The sequence below is a fragment of the Acanthopagrus latus genome, chromosome 13, assembly GCF_904848185.1.
Source record: "Acanthopagrus latus isolate v.2019 chromosome 13, fAcaLat1.1, whole genome shotgun sequence".
Classification (NCBI taxonomy): Eukaryota; Metazoa; Chordata; class Actinopteri; order Spariformes; family Sparidae; genus Acanthopagrus; species Acanthopagrus latus.
The window spans coordinates 10,879,567-10,897,036 of record NC_051051.1 but is presented as its reverse complement, the minus strand read 5'-3'; the positions used below and the strand labels follow the sequence as shown (position 1 = coordinate 10,897,036).

The following is a 17,470-nucleotide window of genomic DNA, read 5'->3' as shown; positions in this document are numbered from 1 at the left end:
TTCCTTGAGTTGACATTGCGCACTCACTAACTAAACACCTGACCTGAGAAACACCTGATCCCACACGACGTCTTATCACTGCAGCTTTGTGTTACAGCTTTGCATCCGCTGCTGAGCCAGCAAAGTTAAATGCCTTTTGTTTGAGAAAGAAGGCAGACGGCTTAGGACAGAACAGAGAAGAGGTGAAGACAAAGAAAACACTCGACTTCTCTTTAAAGGGGTTGACTTGCAGAAATATGGAAAGAGGCACTCTTTTTATGCCCTTTTTTTAGGATTTACAAGGCAGTCATCTAGGGATCCACTGATTATCTGCCCCACTAATCATCAGATAAGATAATAAACTCAATGCAAAATAAATGGTTTCAGAATTGAAAGGACAAGAAAATGGATATATATCAATAAAGTACAGGTACCTCCAAACTGTGCTGACGTATAGTTCTTGTATATCAGTTTCAAATGCATGTTATTCCCTTTGCCAGGAAGTTATATTTCCGGTCATGTCTGTTTGTTGGTTGGTTGCTTGGCTGGTTTGTCAGCAGGTGTACACATAAACTGCAGATCCAGGAAATATTTCTCATCACGACATAGGGTGTCAGACATATTTAGCTGGCTGGTACCTATGAGTAAGGACAATTTTGATGTGGATCTGAATAGAACCAGGATCTAGCAGGTATTATATATGTTTCAGTACGTATGTTGGATTCAGCTCGATTGAATCAAAGGGGGACTGCTGGGGGCTTGTGGAGGTCCATATGTGCTCTACTAAGTGCCATTCTAGTTGGAATCTGTGATGACTAACATTGGTGTCAGTATCGGTCCTGAAAGAAAACCTCAAAACTGTTTATTCCTACATTTAACATCAATTTAGAAATGCTGTCCACCCTACATGATAGGAACCAGAAACCCCAAAACAGAAAAACTGAGCGAAAAGCAGAAAAGCCTGCATCAAAACATCTTAACAGACTTGAATCACCTGCACACTATGTTTTTCAATCTGATGTTGGCTGGCTTTTATCCTGCAGATAGGATCATGTGCCAAAACCCAGATCCACGAAATGAGAAAGAGAACAAAGATTCCATCAGAGTTTTGAATTTGTGGCTTTTGTCCCCTTTGCGAGAGCAAAGAAGAGAACCAGCGCACCTTTGTCTGCGTCTGACTGCGGCGTAGAGATCAACCCCCATTCCTGCGCTCCTATCTTTTAACGCAGCCTAATGGGTTTGAGAAACACACGGCCGCTCTGTAGATACAACACTAATGTATAGAAAATAACATGCCCCACTGTTGTGCCCCGCGGTCAGACCAAGGTTACTCAAGTGTGAGATTGTGTCCTCAAGCGCATTAGCAATCTAAAAAAGCTGCTAGCTTAGCAGGCTGCCAGCAGCCGGAGGACACAGCTGTACCCCCTCTCCACCTCTGTGTGTGAGTAGAGATAGAAAAAAAGCTTGTGGCATCCAGACAACACATTGCGTCTTTTTGGATTATTACACTGTATTTTTGCTGAATCACGGAATTAAAATATATCAGGCGCGACATATTAGGTCCACGTGCATGCTGGGGGGACGGGCCTGTGTGGGCGTGCATGTGTTTTACTCCAAGTGAGGAGAATGAATGGGGAGTGAAAGAGATCACGCTACACTTTCTGCAGGGTATATGCAGAAACCAGGCCAGTGCTGGACAAGGAGCCCCAAAGGCTCTTTTCTCCATCTCTCTCTCTCTCTCACACTGTAATTCCTGCCTCCCCCCCTTCCCCCTGCAGAAGCAAACACAAAGACACATGCATACAACACACACCCACACACATATCACACACCCACACGTAGCAGTATATGGCCAGAGGGGTTATCTCTCTCTGTCCAATAAAGACTCTGCTACAGCTGACATTTCACATCCCAGACAACTAGGTCATAACTCTGGGCTAAATGTGTGCCTTGTGTGTCTATGCATGTAGCCGCGTGTGCGTCTGCAGCATTAGGAAAGCCATATCGCAGAATGACGGCTGTTACTACTACCACAGACGATAAAATAAAATGAGACTGAAGTCAGAGGAGTGGATAACAAGCGAACATGTGCTCATTTGTGACTGTGTTAACAGAGCCAAAACCCTTTCTCTTACTTAATTCTGCAGGTGAGACTGCAGTCACAGCTCCTAAACAGCTGTCACAACCAATGAGGTTTATTGGGTGAGGCTTCCTGATAATTGGCGGGCTGATTGAGTGCTAATTTGCAATTAGCAGAGCCTGGTACAGGTGGTCAAGGGGGCGGGCCTAACTGAAAAAAAAAAAGAAGGCCTCAATCTAAAGCGGTGTTCCAGTCGTGTCGGTAGTTTTCATATATAGTGCAACGTAGAGTGTATACATGATGACAGGACAGGAATAGACAAGCATTGCACCCATCTTAAGCCCATCCAGTCTGGTTAGATCAGTATTTGCCTCAAGCGAACAAGCACAGAAGGATGCATTTTTCATGTATGGGAACACATTAGAGTCCCAACGTGTTTGATTAGCCAGCGAGTATGGCACTGAAGTTCTGTTTGTGTACATTGTTGTACACATTAGGAGTCTTGAGTTTATGGCCCACAGGAAAGCTGCTGTGTTGGATAGTGTTTTGTTGTATTGTCACAGCCTGTCAGCTTATTTTCCCCTTACTGTGTGTTGCTTTTATTACTGTTTTTTTTTTTGCAATGTTTTTCTCCACTTTAAAGGATACATCTGCAATTTTCAGCAACTTAAATTTCTTGCTGTCTGCCAGGTTTGAGAGCAGGGGATGAGATTCTGCTGTTGAACGGCAAACCTGCATCTGCCCTCCAGATGGATGATATGAGGGCTGCGTTTGAAAACCAAGCATTGACCTTGAGCGTCAGCACCCTGCCCCAGCTGGACCCGCGGGTGCTCTGCTCCCTTCCACCCCGTCGCTCCGATGGGGAGCAGGACCCGGCCACGGACATCTTCTCCCAGGACCAAGGTAAAGCTTCCTGTCCTGTGTGAGCAAAGTTGTGGATACACTGCATGGGTTATAAGTTGTGACTTGAACAATGAGAAGTTCCATCAGATGATGTGTACAAACCTCTAGTGTCCCCTAGTGACAAATGTAGTGATGCCATGACAAAAAGAAAAAATGGGAAGAGAAAACCCATACAGCACATTTTTGATTTTATCACATGTGAATATGGTATGGGGAAAAAGTAAAAAATATCGATGCTTTCGATGACCTCATGCTATCATACATCGTCTAAGCCCCTAACTTTCTGTGGTGGAAAAAGGGAGAATGCAGATGGCGATCTTTTCTAAGCAGAGGGTGAATAGGGCGATCTGCTAATTATGCGCGGACACTGTCTGCTAACCAACCTGCAGGCAGCCGCCAGCTTTCCTCTGACCCGCTCCTTTTTATCCGTGCAAGGGCACCATTTGTATTCCTTTTCATAAATTGGGGCTTGCAGTGCACAGGCTGACAAGCTGGCATTGTTTATACAGGGTCTCGGAGCGGTATGAATATTAATATGAATCCTTCAGCGGTGCCGAGCTGTCATTGTGTAGGATACGCCATACGCAGAGGGTCAGACGGAGAATAAAAAACACTTCAGTGGCCAGATGGAGGTTATCAGTGATGTCATGCTTAAGAGGAGATGGTGTATGTGAGAGGCCTTTAACTCAGAGGAGACAGTAAATTGGAAACTTCTTAAGGATACAGGTAGAATAATGATCAGGTTAAAGGTTCGGTGTGAGTTATTTGTCATTATGCAGCACGCGATTGCATAACAAAATGAACTCTTTCATGCTACACAAACATTAATATACATTTATTCATAAAAAAGTGGTCTATACACCCAGGAAAAAAAAAAAAACTGAAGTGCTTTGTGTCTGGGGAATGTAGACAGCAACAACCAGATGGTGATGATAATACGGTCGGCTCCAAGCATCAATAACACACATACACAGTGTCCAACTCTTCGGTATACATTGTGTCATATTTTTGATATCATAATCAAAAATGGCTACCCTGGACACACCATTAAAGGAGGAAGTCTAGAGAACCAGATACATTAGAGCAGGTTTAGATGTGGATTTTTTTATTTATTTTTTTTTTTTACGGATACACAGTATCTCCCTGGTGAGCTCTGTCCTTTTTTTTTCTCTACAGAGGACATCCTGGATGATGTGTCGGGGTTGACGGTGAATAGCCCAGATGAGAGCATGGAGGAAGGACATCGGGTGATCCTGCAGAGTCCTGGAGGTCATCTGGAAGACAAAACCTGCATGGGGACCGGACAGAAGGTAGGACACTGCAGGCAAAGAGGCAACTTTGATGTTGCTGGGAGACGTTCAGAGTTTTTGTTTTTTTGTTTTTTTTTCTCATGTGATACTTGTGACCTTTTACACAAAAGGCTGTTTCGGAACAGAAAGTGTGTAAGAGGTCCATCATGGATGCACAGCCATTGTACCATCATTCATACACACAGTGCTTTGAAGTTTCTTCTCTGTAAATTCTAGTCAAACTCGATGTTTGATTCATGCAATAAATTTGAAATCTTAATCATATTTTTATATGAATAGCAAATTAGTTTTTATCCAGTGTCCACAACAAGAAGACTATACGGTTACATTGTGGTGTGTTCAGTAGCTTGTGTGTGTGTGTGAGAACTTGTCAGTGGCAGCAGACAACAGGTGTGTGTTTGTGTGTGTGTGCGCGCGCATGAGCCAGTGCGTGTGTATTCTGCAGCGCAGAGATGGAAGCAGACAGGTGAGTGAAAGAGCGAGTGAGCGGCGTCACTTTCTAATTAAGATTACGTCTGGTCTGATCAGGGCCGGCGCTATGATTGCTGGGCCTCGCCTTGTGCCAGTCGGTCTCCCTTGGATACGGTTGTCACTTCCATTACCATGGCGGTGTCTGATAAACAGTAACCACCGGAAACATTTTCTTGTTGTATCCCTCTGTCGATAGCCCAGATATGAACAAAAAGATGAGGAAAGGGCAGCGAAGGCACCGCGCTCTCTCTTGGATATGTGTCAGTGAGCTTCAGTCTCGGAGGAGAGCTAATGGGTGAGGTCAGAGCCGGCTCCGGTCTAGACGAAGTTCCTGTTAGGCAGCAATGGTTCTGTGACTCCAATGTGCCATTATTAGTTGGAAGCGTTAGCATTAAAAGATGAGAGTGAGAGCGACGGATGCGGTTGCCATGGTGGCTGGATTGGGACGAGAGGTCTGCTTAAGTCTCGTCTGGTGCACTTGATGTGGAGAAAACATTCAGCAAGCATAAACTTGTTAAACTTTTACAAAACAGCTCCAAGCTCTGCACAGTTCCTAATTAACATTTAAAGTCTCAGCTATTTTGAGCCCAGTGTTTTCTACAAGCAAAAAGAAATCTAGTCAAATCCATTTTAACAAGTGACACTGCAGAAAACACGAAGCCAGCATAAAATGTTCATGTAACATCTTTTGATTAGAGTGCGGTCGCTTCACTTTAACATGTTATTAGTGAATGCAGTGTGCTCAGTGCCAGAGTAGCTGTAGCTATGTTATTTTATGCAGTGACGTGAACTTGTGTAGCATCCTACTACTATTAAATGAGGGAACAAGTCTCTCAGCACAAAATGAATGCAAGTTATACCGCTAGATCCCATGTGTATGTGTGTTTTTAAAGGGATAATTTGCAGGATTTGTCGGTTGCTGTTTGCAAACATCTAATTTTCTGATTGTACCACATGGGTTTGGTTCTAAAGCACAAGCAAACACGCTCACATCTTTGCACAGCCCTCCAGATTTTGTGTGAGGGCAGCTGAAGTGCGTACTTCAACATGTCTGCTGTTTGTCTGCTCTCGGTCAAAGAGAGCAGACAAACAGAGATCTGAAGATCCATATAGTAGACAGAGAGCGGAAGAAAGAGTCCCGACCTGTTGGCATCCAGACATGTCCCAAACACAGCTAAATACCAAGAAAATACAGGAAATGGGGGAGAATCTCTAGAGATGCAGACACTGCCATATTCTGCTAGTGGGACATAAGTAATGATTAAGACAGATTTTTTTTTCTTTTCCAGCTCTATAGATTGTTTATTTATCTTGCATATGATGCCTTAATGTTCAGCTTTTTGATGTATTACAAGAGGCTGTTCCATATAAAAATGGAAAGAAAACAGTGTTAACAAAGCTCTGGGAATCTATGATCATCATCTCACCTTTCATTTTCTCACCTCCTGCTCCAATCTGACGTGTGCTGTCTAATTTGTCTCCTAATTTCCATCTGCTGTCTCTCTAGTGCTCCCCTTTTCATCTTCCTTCTCTTCTACCCTTCTTTTTCCTCTATCAAGTGATTTATTGTCATATATGTTGTGACCATGTCCTGTTTTTCAGACATGACAGCTCGTTCCTTTTCTGTTCGTCCTTTGTGATCATTCTGTCTCCTCATCTGCCATCCTTTGTGCTTTGAACGCTCTGTCTTTTCTCATGTCCTTCCAGTTTCCTGTCCTTCTTTACCCCCCGTCCTCCCCTTTCCTCCTCCTCCTCCTCCTCACTAAACCCCCTGCTGTTCATTACCATAAACAACATGAGGCTGCCGCTGGCTCTCAAGCAACTCTGCTCCCTTAGCTCTCCGGGCAGCCGGCTGTGAGCCCTGACCTGAGCCTGAAGCACTTGGAAGCTTCCTCCATCAACAAAGACAATCCAAACTTACCACAAAATCCCTGGGAACGTCCAAATCCATGTCGTTTTTCAAAAAAAAAAACTGGGTTGCCCTTTTTCCTTTTCCTTTTTCTTTTTTCCCCCCTCATGTCTTGATCACGGTTTTGTTTCCTCTTTCGAAAGGCTCTTAAGTGCAGTGGATTCACCTCATTGCAGGCGGTGCCTGAAGTGACATGGTGGCAAGACTGAGGAAAAAGAGGCAAAGTGGGACAGTTTTAATTATCCTCGCATTCTAATTACTTCATTCTCCACAGTGTTTCACATCATTTAGTGGAGATAAATGAATGTCTGGCTAGCCGGAGGAAACGGGGAGGTTCATTATTTTAGACAAAGCACACAGCCACCTCCTCAATATGATAAACCAAACCAGAGAATAAAACAGTGATTGCTTGCGATTACGGTGATAATAGAGATGACGGTGATTGCTAGTGTTCTCCAAGGTGTAGTCAGCACCACTGACAAGTGCCGGGTATAATTGACAAACCTCTATCAAGTTGGCTTCGGGGCATTTGAAATGGAAAATACATTATTCAGTGTGTGAAGGGTGGGGGCCAGTTTTCATCAAGCTTTGTTTTGATTGACTCCTGATGGTTCAATTCTGGTTAAATAGCTCTTAGCATGCAGGGACCTCCATATAAAGTACACATTTACAGAGGGATAAGACTACTTTACAATACTTAAGTACAGTTCTGTACATCCTCAACATTAAAGTAATATTTGTTTTAAATTAGGTTTGCAATTTAATCTCCTATTTGGGCCTTGCAGCATTGTCCCAGTTGTTGCTGTCATTTTTATTTGTTCCACTGGAGGGAGCACTGTGCTGAGACTGCAAAGCAACAGTTTCTATCGGCTTCAAAATGAATTAAATATCAGTTCCAACACATTTTGAATATTACATTATTCAACCATTTGTAAAATATATTTCTTACTTGTGTGTAATATTTCATCAATTAGATTAAATGTACAAGGCTGAATTTTCCGATATTCTGTTACGTATTCCATGAAGGTAGGGAAGAAGGGAAGAAAAGATGAGGGGAAAGAAGGGAATGTACTGAGATAAAGAGAGAGAGAAAAGGGAAGGAAGGAAGCAAGTAAGGAGTGCAAATAAAGGAAATAAGGAAGGAGAGAAATGGAAAAAACATAGAATGCACTCCTGACACCTGCTTCACCGGAGCTGCAGGTCGGAAGTTGCAAGTCTTACTGTTCATGCATATATTTGTGAAGACTCATGTCATAACATGATCATCCTTTCACTTGAGATTAAATGATTAAAGTCTCCCTCTGTGTCACGGCGTATATCCCATCATGCCGCGTAGGGATTTATGGATTTGCATGTTTCAGATGAAACTGAACTTTAAGACTCTTGCTACCTCCCTTCCTCCGCTCTGTATTTACTCACCCTCGCAAGTACATGCCTGTTTGATCTAAACAAACAATCCAAGGATGGATAAGATGTGCTGTCGAGTACCTCCCATCAGTGGTGCTGGATTTCTGTTTACTTACCAAAGAACACTTGTGGTAACTGAGGTAGTAGTGTACTGTACAGTATGCCTAAAAACACTTAGAATGAAGTGGAATTAAAGTGCACTGCTAATAGCACATTACAATGGACTTGAAAGTAATTATACTTTTGGAAACTTAACTGTAGTAAGTATTAGTTTTACAATTCATTAAGCCTTTTAAAAGTACAGGGAACTGCTAAAATAAACATTAGAAGTGCACTGTAAGTATACATAAACAGACTTTTTTAATGTGTACTTTAAGTAAGCGCACTAAATTGACTACTATAAGTATTTACACTTTAGAATATGTTTTAACAGTGCACTGGCATTCTATTTAGAAGTATAATTTTTGCAGTATACTGAAATACCACTTACTGCAGGAATATATTTGTTTTTTTAAGTTGAGCTTAATGACATTTATTTTTCTGTACACATTGTTAAAATAGGTTTGAATATACTTTAAGCACACACTAAAAGTATAAAAGTATACTCGCAATACATTTTGTATACTTAGATTATATTTTTAATGCAATAAAGTACAATAGTATTTTTACTTGAGTATGTGTAGTCCTTCATTAGAATGAAATACGCCAAATGTGTATACGTGTGTGTGTGATGTGTCTCTGTGTGATGCTAAGTGTGTGGATATGTGTAATCTGTGTTTATCCTGGCTCCCACTGTACACGGTGTCAGCTGACAGTGTGTGAGAGCAGGTTTGTGCTTGCCTCCACGCTCCTCCCTCATGCTGTACTTGTGTCTCTCTGTTCCAAGGGCGGGTCTGCGATTTAGTCAATGTTGTGAAATAGTCGGGATTCGCCTCTGGGTTGTAGGAAATGCATGTATTGGACTGACTAGAGAAAAGGTATTGCTGCCCCGACATTCATTCTGTTGTTGCCTGCCTCGGTTTGTTTACATTTGCTTCTGTGAGCTGTTATTTTTCCTCACTAGATCTGTGTGTGCACGCATGTACGCTCTTTTTCTGATTTTTAAAAAATGAAAAAAATGTTTCATCGAACCCATATTTGCATTTCAGAAAAGGATGAGTGTCCTTTTTTTCTTTTCTTTTTTTTTTACAGTGCAGTTTTAAAAGAGCTACCTCAAGTAAGATTTTAATCAGGGGTGTGTGTGTGTGTGTGTGTGTGTGTGTGTGTGTGTGTGTGTGTGTGTGTGTGTGTGTGTGTGTGTGTAAATACCGGTAATATTGGTACCAGTAGTATCAAGCGGTATTCTTGCTTGAAGGGAAGGAAAAACTGCAACTTTCCCTTCATATTTAACAGCAATTACATTCTTTTCTTATCTCTGCTTCCATGTCTGAATTATGTAACCCTGGTTTCTCAGGACTGACAAGTGTTGCAGCAGGTGTGTCATTGACAGTCATAGTTGGGCTGGCAGGAGGGTGATGCTGGGAAGGCAAACTAAGCCATTCGCAATTATACTGGGGCAGCTCTCCAGTCACACCTGCATCAAATGTCATCTGTGGAATTCTACTTTAAGCTGTCCTGACTATCTGGAATGTGCTGTTGGTGCATCAGGTCATATCTTCATTTTCTTGGGTATGTTTCTTTTTAACATACAGTATATTGATAGAATCCATCTGAAACTGATTGTGTTGTGTTCTTAGTACACAGAGAGGTGATGGTCGAGAGCATTTCGGCGACTCATTATGAGATGTCAAATACATAATATTTGCCTTTTGGTGTATGGCTGCTGTCCTTCTCAAGTGTGGTGACATAAGTCCCTTTGGGCTGCGATGAGAGGGAGGGAGGGAGAGAGAGAGAGAAAAGCCAGATGCCTGTTGTCTTTTCCTGTTGGAGTGTTTGGCTCTCGCCACCCACTGCTTCCTCACCTCCCATTCTCTTCTCCCTCCCTCCTTTCTCCTCCCCTCTTTTCTTCCATCTCTCACGAGGATGTGATGTTTGATCTTGTTGTTTAACGTTGCGTTCCACGTTGCTGCTGCTGTTCTCCAGCACCTGGACAGGATTGAGAGAGGCAACAAGGACAGAGACGGGGAGAGAGAGAACAAGAAGAGGAGAGAGGAAACGGGTAGAGCACGCAGAGGCAGTAGAAGGGGATTGGAAAAGAGAGGCTGCTTAAACAGAGCGCCGTTGTTTATTGCAATCTGTCCTGTTCAATCTGTGTAATGACCTATTTGTTGAGCTGCACCAAAATAGTGTTTTGCAGAGCAGGGTGAGTGCTTACTAGTGGATTCACTTTTGCACTTTTGTCCAATTTGGCTGGACACATTCAAGACTCCCCATGTCCTGCACAGTGTTCTGAGAGGCATGGAGTAACAGAAACTACCTGCACTGGAAGAGTGGGACAGTAAGGGAGGGACACCTGACTTCCTCTTGAACTGTGTTTGACCTGCCAACATGTCAGCCTTTAGGAGGAGGAGGAACTCCAAACCCTCGACCGAATCCATCTATGATATGTTGCAGCTGGTGAGCCGTTTGTGCGTGTGTATATGTGTGATAGCTTATATTGTGGATCTGATCCTACAGAAGTCGGTGATTATGTGACTGACCCAGCACAAGGTAGCCAGGGTTAGAAGTTCAATTTCCACATGGCAGCATAATCCTAACAATTACAGTAAGATTCTTCTGATCGCACATTGTGATTACATCAAAAAGTCTAATCACTGTCATCTATCAACATGTTCTGTATTTATTATGTTCGTGCTCATTGTCATTTATCAGTTCATTGCAGACTGTAAAGTTGGGCACAGTCACGCTTCCCTTTTGTATCTTAATTAGTAGTGCTGGTGAAGCTCTAAGCAGCCGTCCTTCTCCATGCCGTCCCTTTGCCTCCATCTCCATCTCCCGCTGTCATCCGTCTCTGTCGCTTCTCCATCTGTCACTTGGCTGTCACTAATTCCTCTGGCTGTCGAGGGCGAGACCTCGCTTATAAGTGGCAAAACTGTCAATGTCATTGCTCTGTTTTGTAGGTATGGAAATGGGTGATCCCTGAAGCGTTTTTTTTTTTCTTCTTTTTTTTTTTTATTCCTCACTACTTTCATCTGTTCATAGGCAACATCTCCAATTTAGGGCTGCGACTAACAGTATCGATTAATCTGCAGACTATTTCTAGACTATTCAAGGAATTGTTTTGTCTATAACAGGTAAACGATTCTAATCACTGATGTCTTCAAATTATTTCATTTGTTCAACAGACAATGTAAAACCCAAAGACAACACAATCCCCAAATGTTTAAGGAGCTGGATCTAGCAAATGTTTTAAAGTTTTACGACTGAAACAATGAATCAATTATCAAAATAGTTGGTGAGTTACTGTCTTTGGCTCAACTTATCGATTACTTAGCTAATCATTGCAGATCTAAATGAAAGGCTATATTGTTTTACTCGCATAACATATTTATCTGTGGTAGCTGCTGTGGTGTTCCTCTATTGACCCAAGGAGCTCATCTTGACTCTGTGGGAGGAACATCAGCACGTGTGTCATATCGCGTGCGTGCACGTGTGTTTGCGTGTGTGAGTCCATCAGTGTTGCCAAACTGGTTTGAATACCACAATGGAAAATCGTGTTTGTCACCGCTGCAGCCCAACAGGAGACAAACTGTGAAATCGGCAAAGACAGGCCATGTCCCCGAGCTGACCAGCTGTCTGTAAATCAGTCAGTAGAAACAAACAAGCAGGTGCTGGCACAGATTACAACTGATAAACAGTTTTCACCGACCCCCCCCCCCGCTAAGAAGAGGGATGTTTGTCTGACATGCATTTTGCAAAAAAGCACTCCATGAATAACACTGGCTTGTGTTGGTTTCATTGTAAATATTTGCTTGAGGATGTCTCAAAAGAATGGACCAGAAAAAGGACCTGGTCATTATCCTGCATTTTTATTATTTTCATTTTTTTAAAAAGGCTTTTATGAAAGACATTTGCAGTTTAATTAGGGTAAGGATTCTAATTAGTTTTGTTAAGGCTAGAGGTAGGCGTGCGGTGTTAGTCTTGTACAGTCGTTCCATTAAATGGAGCTTGAATCCCTCGCAATTAGCGTTGGCTATGTGGGCAGAGCTCATGCATTTCACCACATTTAAAGGAGATTTTTTTTTTTCCCCCTTACTGTCTGTATCTGCTCGTTTTGACTCAGTGCAGACAGCGAAAAGATGTAAATCTACATCTCTCTTTCCATCTCTCACCAGACCTCACAGTCTTCGCAACAGCCTGCCTGCGCTTGGCTTGCAAACAATTCCCGCGAAACCACAGATTCACCACCAATATGCAATGGGAATCCAGACAAAATTTAAAAAAAAACAAAAAAAACAAAAAAAAAACACAGCAACTAAATTATTGGTTGTATTTGCAGACACTGGAAAGATAAACAGCCTGGTTTTTTTTGCTATTTTCTGTCTAAGAATGGCTGTATTACTCATGGTACATTTCAGATTTGCCTTAACACATCCGGCCTCTCACTTCCGATGACGCTCCTATGTCACTTTCTCTAATCTGTGCCTACACACGGGTTGCATTCACCTTCGCAGCCTTGGGCCTGTGAAAGAGAAAAGTCCGATGTGGAAAGAACCCCGCGATCCTAACTATTTACCTTTTTTATTGTGTGGGTTCCAGTCTGCAGTTCTCAAACCTGCCGTTGCACATAAGATGACTCATCTGTGCTTTCTTTCAACAAGTCATTGACCTTCACTTTGCAAATAGTTCCTCCAAAATCCTCCTCGTAACTGAGCAGTAATTTAGTGTGTTCGGCAGGACAGAAGCGGAGGGAGAGAGAGTCCCCCTTATATTTTTAAACATTAGACCTACTACCAGTTTGACTATGCAGGTCTGCTCATGCTTGGTATTTGAGATACCTGGGGTGTAAGTGGGTGTTGTTTTGGCAGGTTTTGCAAGAATGTGCTGTATGCATTGTCGGTTTCCTCTTTGCTGCACGCGTCCCTGTATGAACATTATGAATACCGGTGTATTTGAAATCCTCTACATGAGCCTACAACTAAGAAGACATAATTTGGGAAGGAGTTGTTATATTTTTCTTTCTCCTTGTCATAGCTTTTTCTAATTTTTAGAGATGAGTGCATTCTGATCGTAAATGCACCTATTACAGTAGCCTAAACGCGGAGGAAGTGTCAGGAAATGTCAAAAATACACCAATAGCAGCCTTCTCTGACACAAAACTACTCTCATAATAAAAGTGTGGCAAATGTGTCTAAAGCGACCCGTTTCTTCTTTTGTTTGTCTCTTTCTCTGCAGAGCACAGAGCAAGTCACTGCTTTTTGCCGCAGTCTCCATGACATGAATCCCCTGGAGTGCCCTATGTCATCCTCCTCGTCGTCGTCATCGTCATCCCTCTCCCCGAGCCCTGTGTCAGCTTTACCGCCCACGGCAGGCGCAGCCACCCAGAGACAGCTCTCCCACGCAGACAAACTCCGCAAGGTCATCAATGAGCTGGTCGAAACGGAAAAGACTTACGTCAAAGTTAGTGCAAGCTCTCCTGGAGTGTGTTTGTTTTTTGTTTTTTAATCTGTTTAAATGTTTGCCACACCTAGTGAGTCATCAATACCTGGATCCGTTTGATAGACATCCCGTTTCATAGTCATAACTCTTCTGGTAAACCACAGTCAGTTATTGTGTTGCGGAGTGTCATTATGATTGTTAGAGGTGTGCTGCACATTGACATACTTTTTCGTGTCGTGTGGGTTTTGTTCACACTTGTGTCTCGCTGTGATTTTCAAATTCTCAGTAATAATCCTCAGTAGCCTTCACATCAACAGGCGCCCACGCATGCCCCTCCTCATTCCCCGCTGAAAGTCTCATCTCGGGCTGATCTTGATCATGTTCACGTGTCTTTTCCAGGACCTGAGATGCCTGATAGAGTGCTACTTGACACCTTTGCAGAAAGAGAGCTTCCTTACACAGGATGAGGTACTTTCTACTTGATTTGTATAATCTTAGAGTTAAGGAAAAAAAATTAATATGAATTGCTGTAGATGTAACATTTACTCTAGAGTATACTCTACTCTACTTAGCCTTGTAATTGCAGCGTCAGAATGATGCTCTATATGTGTGTGTGTGTGTGTGTGTCTCTGTCTGTCTGTGTTGTAGCTGGACGTTTTGTTTGGTAACCTCGGAGAGATGGTGGAGTTCCAGGTTGAGTTTCTCCGGACGCTGGAAGATGGAATCAGACTGGTGCCAGATCTGGACAGACTGGAAAGGGTGGAGCAATTTAAGGTGAAGGAGGATGGACCATCTGAATGCATCATTTATATTCAAAGCCTCCGAAAATTACAACTGGTTTTAAGATTATTTCCATTAGAATGTGCTGCTGCTTAAATGCCACTTACAGGCAACTCCTCTGTTTTCAAAAAGTAGTCCGATTGCATGTAAGCTTATGAGAAAATGACCTTCTCACTTGATTTTATTATTTCAGTAAACAGTTTTCCAATGAATCTTTCTTCTACACGGCATGTCATTCCTTTAGTTAATTTCTATCCTATCTAGAGTAACATAAAAAATAAAGCAGGATATGCTGAAGGGCGTCACTACTTTTTGATTAACAAGTCGCAACAACTTGTTCTCGGTCAGATCCAGTCAGGATGTCCTCTCCAGCTCCCTCCTCCTCTGGTCCAAATATGGTCACACACCAGCAGAACAAGATGGCTGCAGCCATAAAAACTCAAGGCTTTAAACATGGTCTTCTGCAAACCAATGAGTTGACACCACAGTCGGGTTTACCCTTGGTCTTTGTCACATGATGAATTTCACTATACATACATGTCTCTAACGGCTGGGGGCTTCCCCAAACAAAACCTGTTGACTCTAATGGGATCAAACACAGTTCAGACATTTGCATATTTGTTAAACTTTCACTCAAAAACAGTAATTGTTTGGAAATGAAAGCGTAACAGGCTCCTTTGTTTCCCCAGAAAGTGCTGTTCTCCTTGGGCGGTTCATTCTTGTATTACGCCGATCGCTTCAAGATCTACAGCGCCTTCTGCGCCAGCCACACCAAAGTCCCAAAGGTCCTGGCTAAAGGTAAAAACACACACAGCCATGACTGGCACACAGCCACCACTCACTCATCTGATAGTTCCACAGTAGTTTAATGCCAAAGGGCTGGTATAATAAAGGAAGGATGTTGTTTTAGTCACATGCCCCTGCAGGTACAGCAGCTCATCTTTCAGATGCAGCGGTCCGTTTCCGTTTCAGTGTTTTATTGCCCTCCGTGCGAAACAAATGCATGCTCATATTTCTGCTCCTCCAGCAAAGACCGACCCAGATTTCAAGGCTTTCCTGGCTGAGAGAAACCCCAGACAGCAACATTCATCCACGCTGGAGTCTTACCTGATCAAACCCATCCAAAGGGTCCTGAAGTACCCGCTGCTGCTGAAGGAGCTCTACTCTCTCACTGATCCTGACAGTGAGGAACATTACCATCTGGATGGTAAGCCAGTGTCCCCTTTTTTTTTTTTTATTATATATCATCTATTGGTATAAATAATGAGGATACAAGAAATGCTGGTAATTATGATGACGTATATTTGTTCTTTTCAGTTGCAATGAAGGCCATGAACAAAGTTGCGAGTCACATCAACGAGATGCAGAAGCTTCACGAGGAGTACGGCGCTGTTTTCGACCAGCTCATCAATGAGCAAACTGCAGTTAAAAAAGAGGTAAGCGTGAGGATGACCGTTACGTTTATCGACTGCCAATCCACAGAATATCCAGTGACTTAAATGTATATATTTTATTCTTGTATTATTTGTATGTATCTCTAGGTGGCTGACCTCTCGATGGGGGATCTTTTGCTGCATTGCACTGTGGTGTGGATCAACCCTCCTGCCTCTTTGGTCAAGAGCAAAAAGGACCCTGATTTGGCTGCGTTTGGTAAGGACTAATATGGGGTCTTGATTTCAGTGTGGGATTGATGCTAATCTTCCATTGGCTGTATTTACATGTGCATTTCAAATAATAATGATCTAACCCTAGTCTTTATTGTCTACAAATGTAGAAATTGGTGTTTGGTTTCACAGATTGGTTAAGAAATGCACTCCAGTAAGTTACAGTTTATGCAATAACAGATCATGCGCAGTCTGGACAACAATAAGTAATTGTATTCGGTATGAGAGACTTTTTGTAAATGTTATTGGTTGCTGCTGCAGCTCGAAAGTGTCTGTCTGAGGGCAGTTTTACAAAGAGGATCAGACACAATTCTGCTGCATTGCTTTTCTGAAAATGGTCCCTTATTATTTAAACTCTTGCACTGCTTCAACCAGCTGATCATTTATCACTCTTAGATTAAAATATACTTTTTTTTTTTCAAAAAGTTTCAACTGTCTACACAGGAACAGAGACCTTTTACATAATAACAGCACAACCTGAAATATTCCTAAGGCATTCATTAGGTTGAAATGTGCATTCAGAGAAGTGATTCAAGTATGTAAATGTTAAGGCTTTTCTAGATTCGCATCCTTTTGTTTTTGATTCACTTTTTGAGCTATTATGGTAAAAAAGACAAAAACAACAACAGCAATTTCCACAGTCTTTTCAGGTCTCCACAACATGGACATTTGTAAAACAGATGATGTAATACAATTGTGCGTCTCTACGCACAGGATTGCTCAAAATGTTATATAACTTTTGAAAATCCTGTCACATCTCCAGGATTTCAGATGGACAGATTATCTGTAAAGGGCTCATCCATCATGCTTTCAATACTAAAACGGTGTGTGATGGTTGGTTTTGTAGATGAACAATCACGTTTTCCATATACAGTAGACATTTATTAGCAGAAAAGAAAAATTTAACGGTGTGCTTGAATTTCATCGCCATACGAGAACACTGCATACTGTATATGAGCACATGGCCCTTAAGTGCATCTCACATAATGCTGTCAGGCGCGGTGTGATGCTGGATGCTATTTCAGATGGTGAGAAAATAGACTTGGTAAAAGGAAAACCCAGTCGGGGCATATTTCATGAGAGATCTTTGCATTATTCTTTTACTTCTCACTCGAAGTGCAGCATGTCACAGTAACAGTAATGGGATCACACACCCAGAAGTGCCCTCTGTCTTTAAGATTTTCCTCGGCTCAGACACTGTTGGCAATAAATATTACATCCACGCGGTATTAAAGCTTTCCTTGGCAAGGCGATAGTGAGTGGAAGCGGGTGCTTTGTGCGTGCAGTGTCTTGACTTTGCTCCATTTTTATCTTTTCATGCTGCTGATGTATAGCATTGTGAGGCTGTTTTTCCTCAAGAGCTGTAACTGAAAGCATCCACTGACGTCATGCTGTTGCTGTAGTGAACTGGTAATGAAATGACTTTTTT

General features: G+C 42.4%; 1 protein-coding gene across 7 annotated transcripts in view; it reads left to right on the top strand.

Moving 5' to 3' along the window:
- The window catches only part of LOC119031161 (T-lymphoma invasion and metastasis-inducing protein 1-like), an 82,179-nt gene that overhangs the window by 59,892 nt on the left and 4,817 nt on the right, over positions 1-17,470 (top strand). For 3 of the 7 annotated variants that reach the window (XM_037119422.1, XM_037119423.1, XM_037119421.1), the window contains 9 exons: positions 2,750-2,962; positions 4,139-4,272; positions 13,394-13,618; positions 13,997-14,065; positions 14,246-14,371; positions 15,067-15,175; positions 15,405-15,584; positions 15,695-15,813; positions 15,919-16,027. In XM_037119422.1, the coding sequence (XP_036975317.1) occupies positions 2,750-2,962; positions 4,139-4,272; positions 13,394-13,618; positions 13,997-14,065; positions 14,246-14,371; positions 15,067-15,175; positions 15,405-15,584; positions 15,695-15,813; positions 15,919-16,027 (1,284 nt within the window). The other 4 variants (XM_037119425.1, XM_037119424.1, XM_037119427.1 and 1 more) reach the window with 4 other exon arrangements.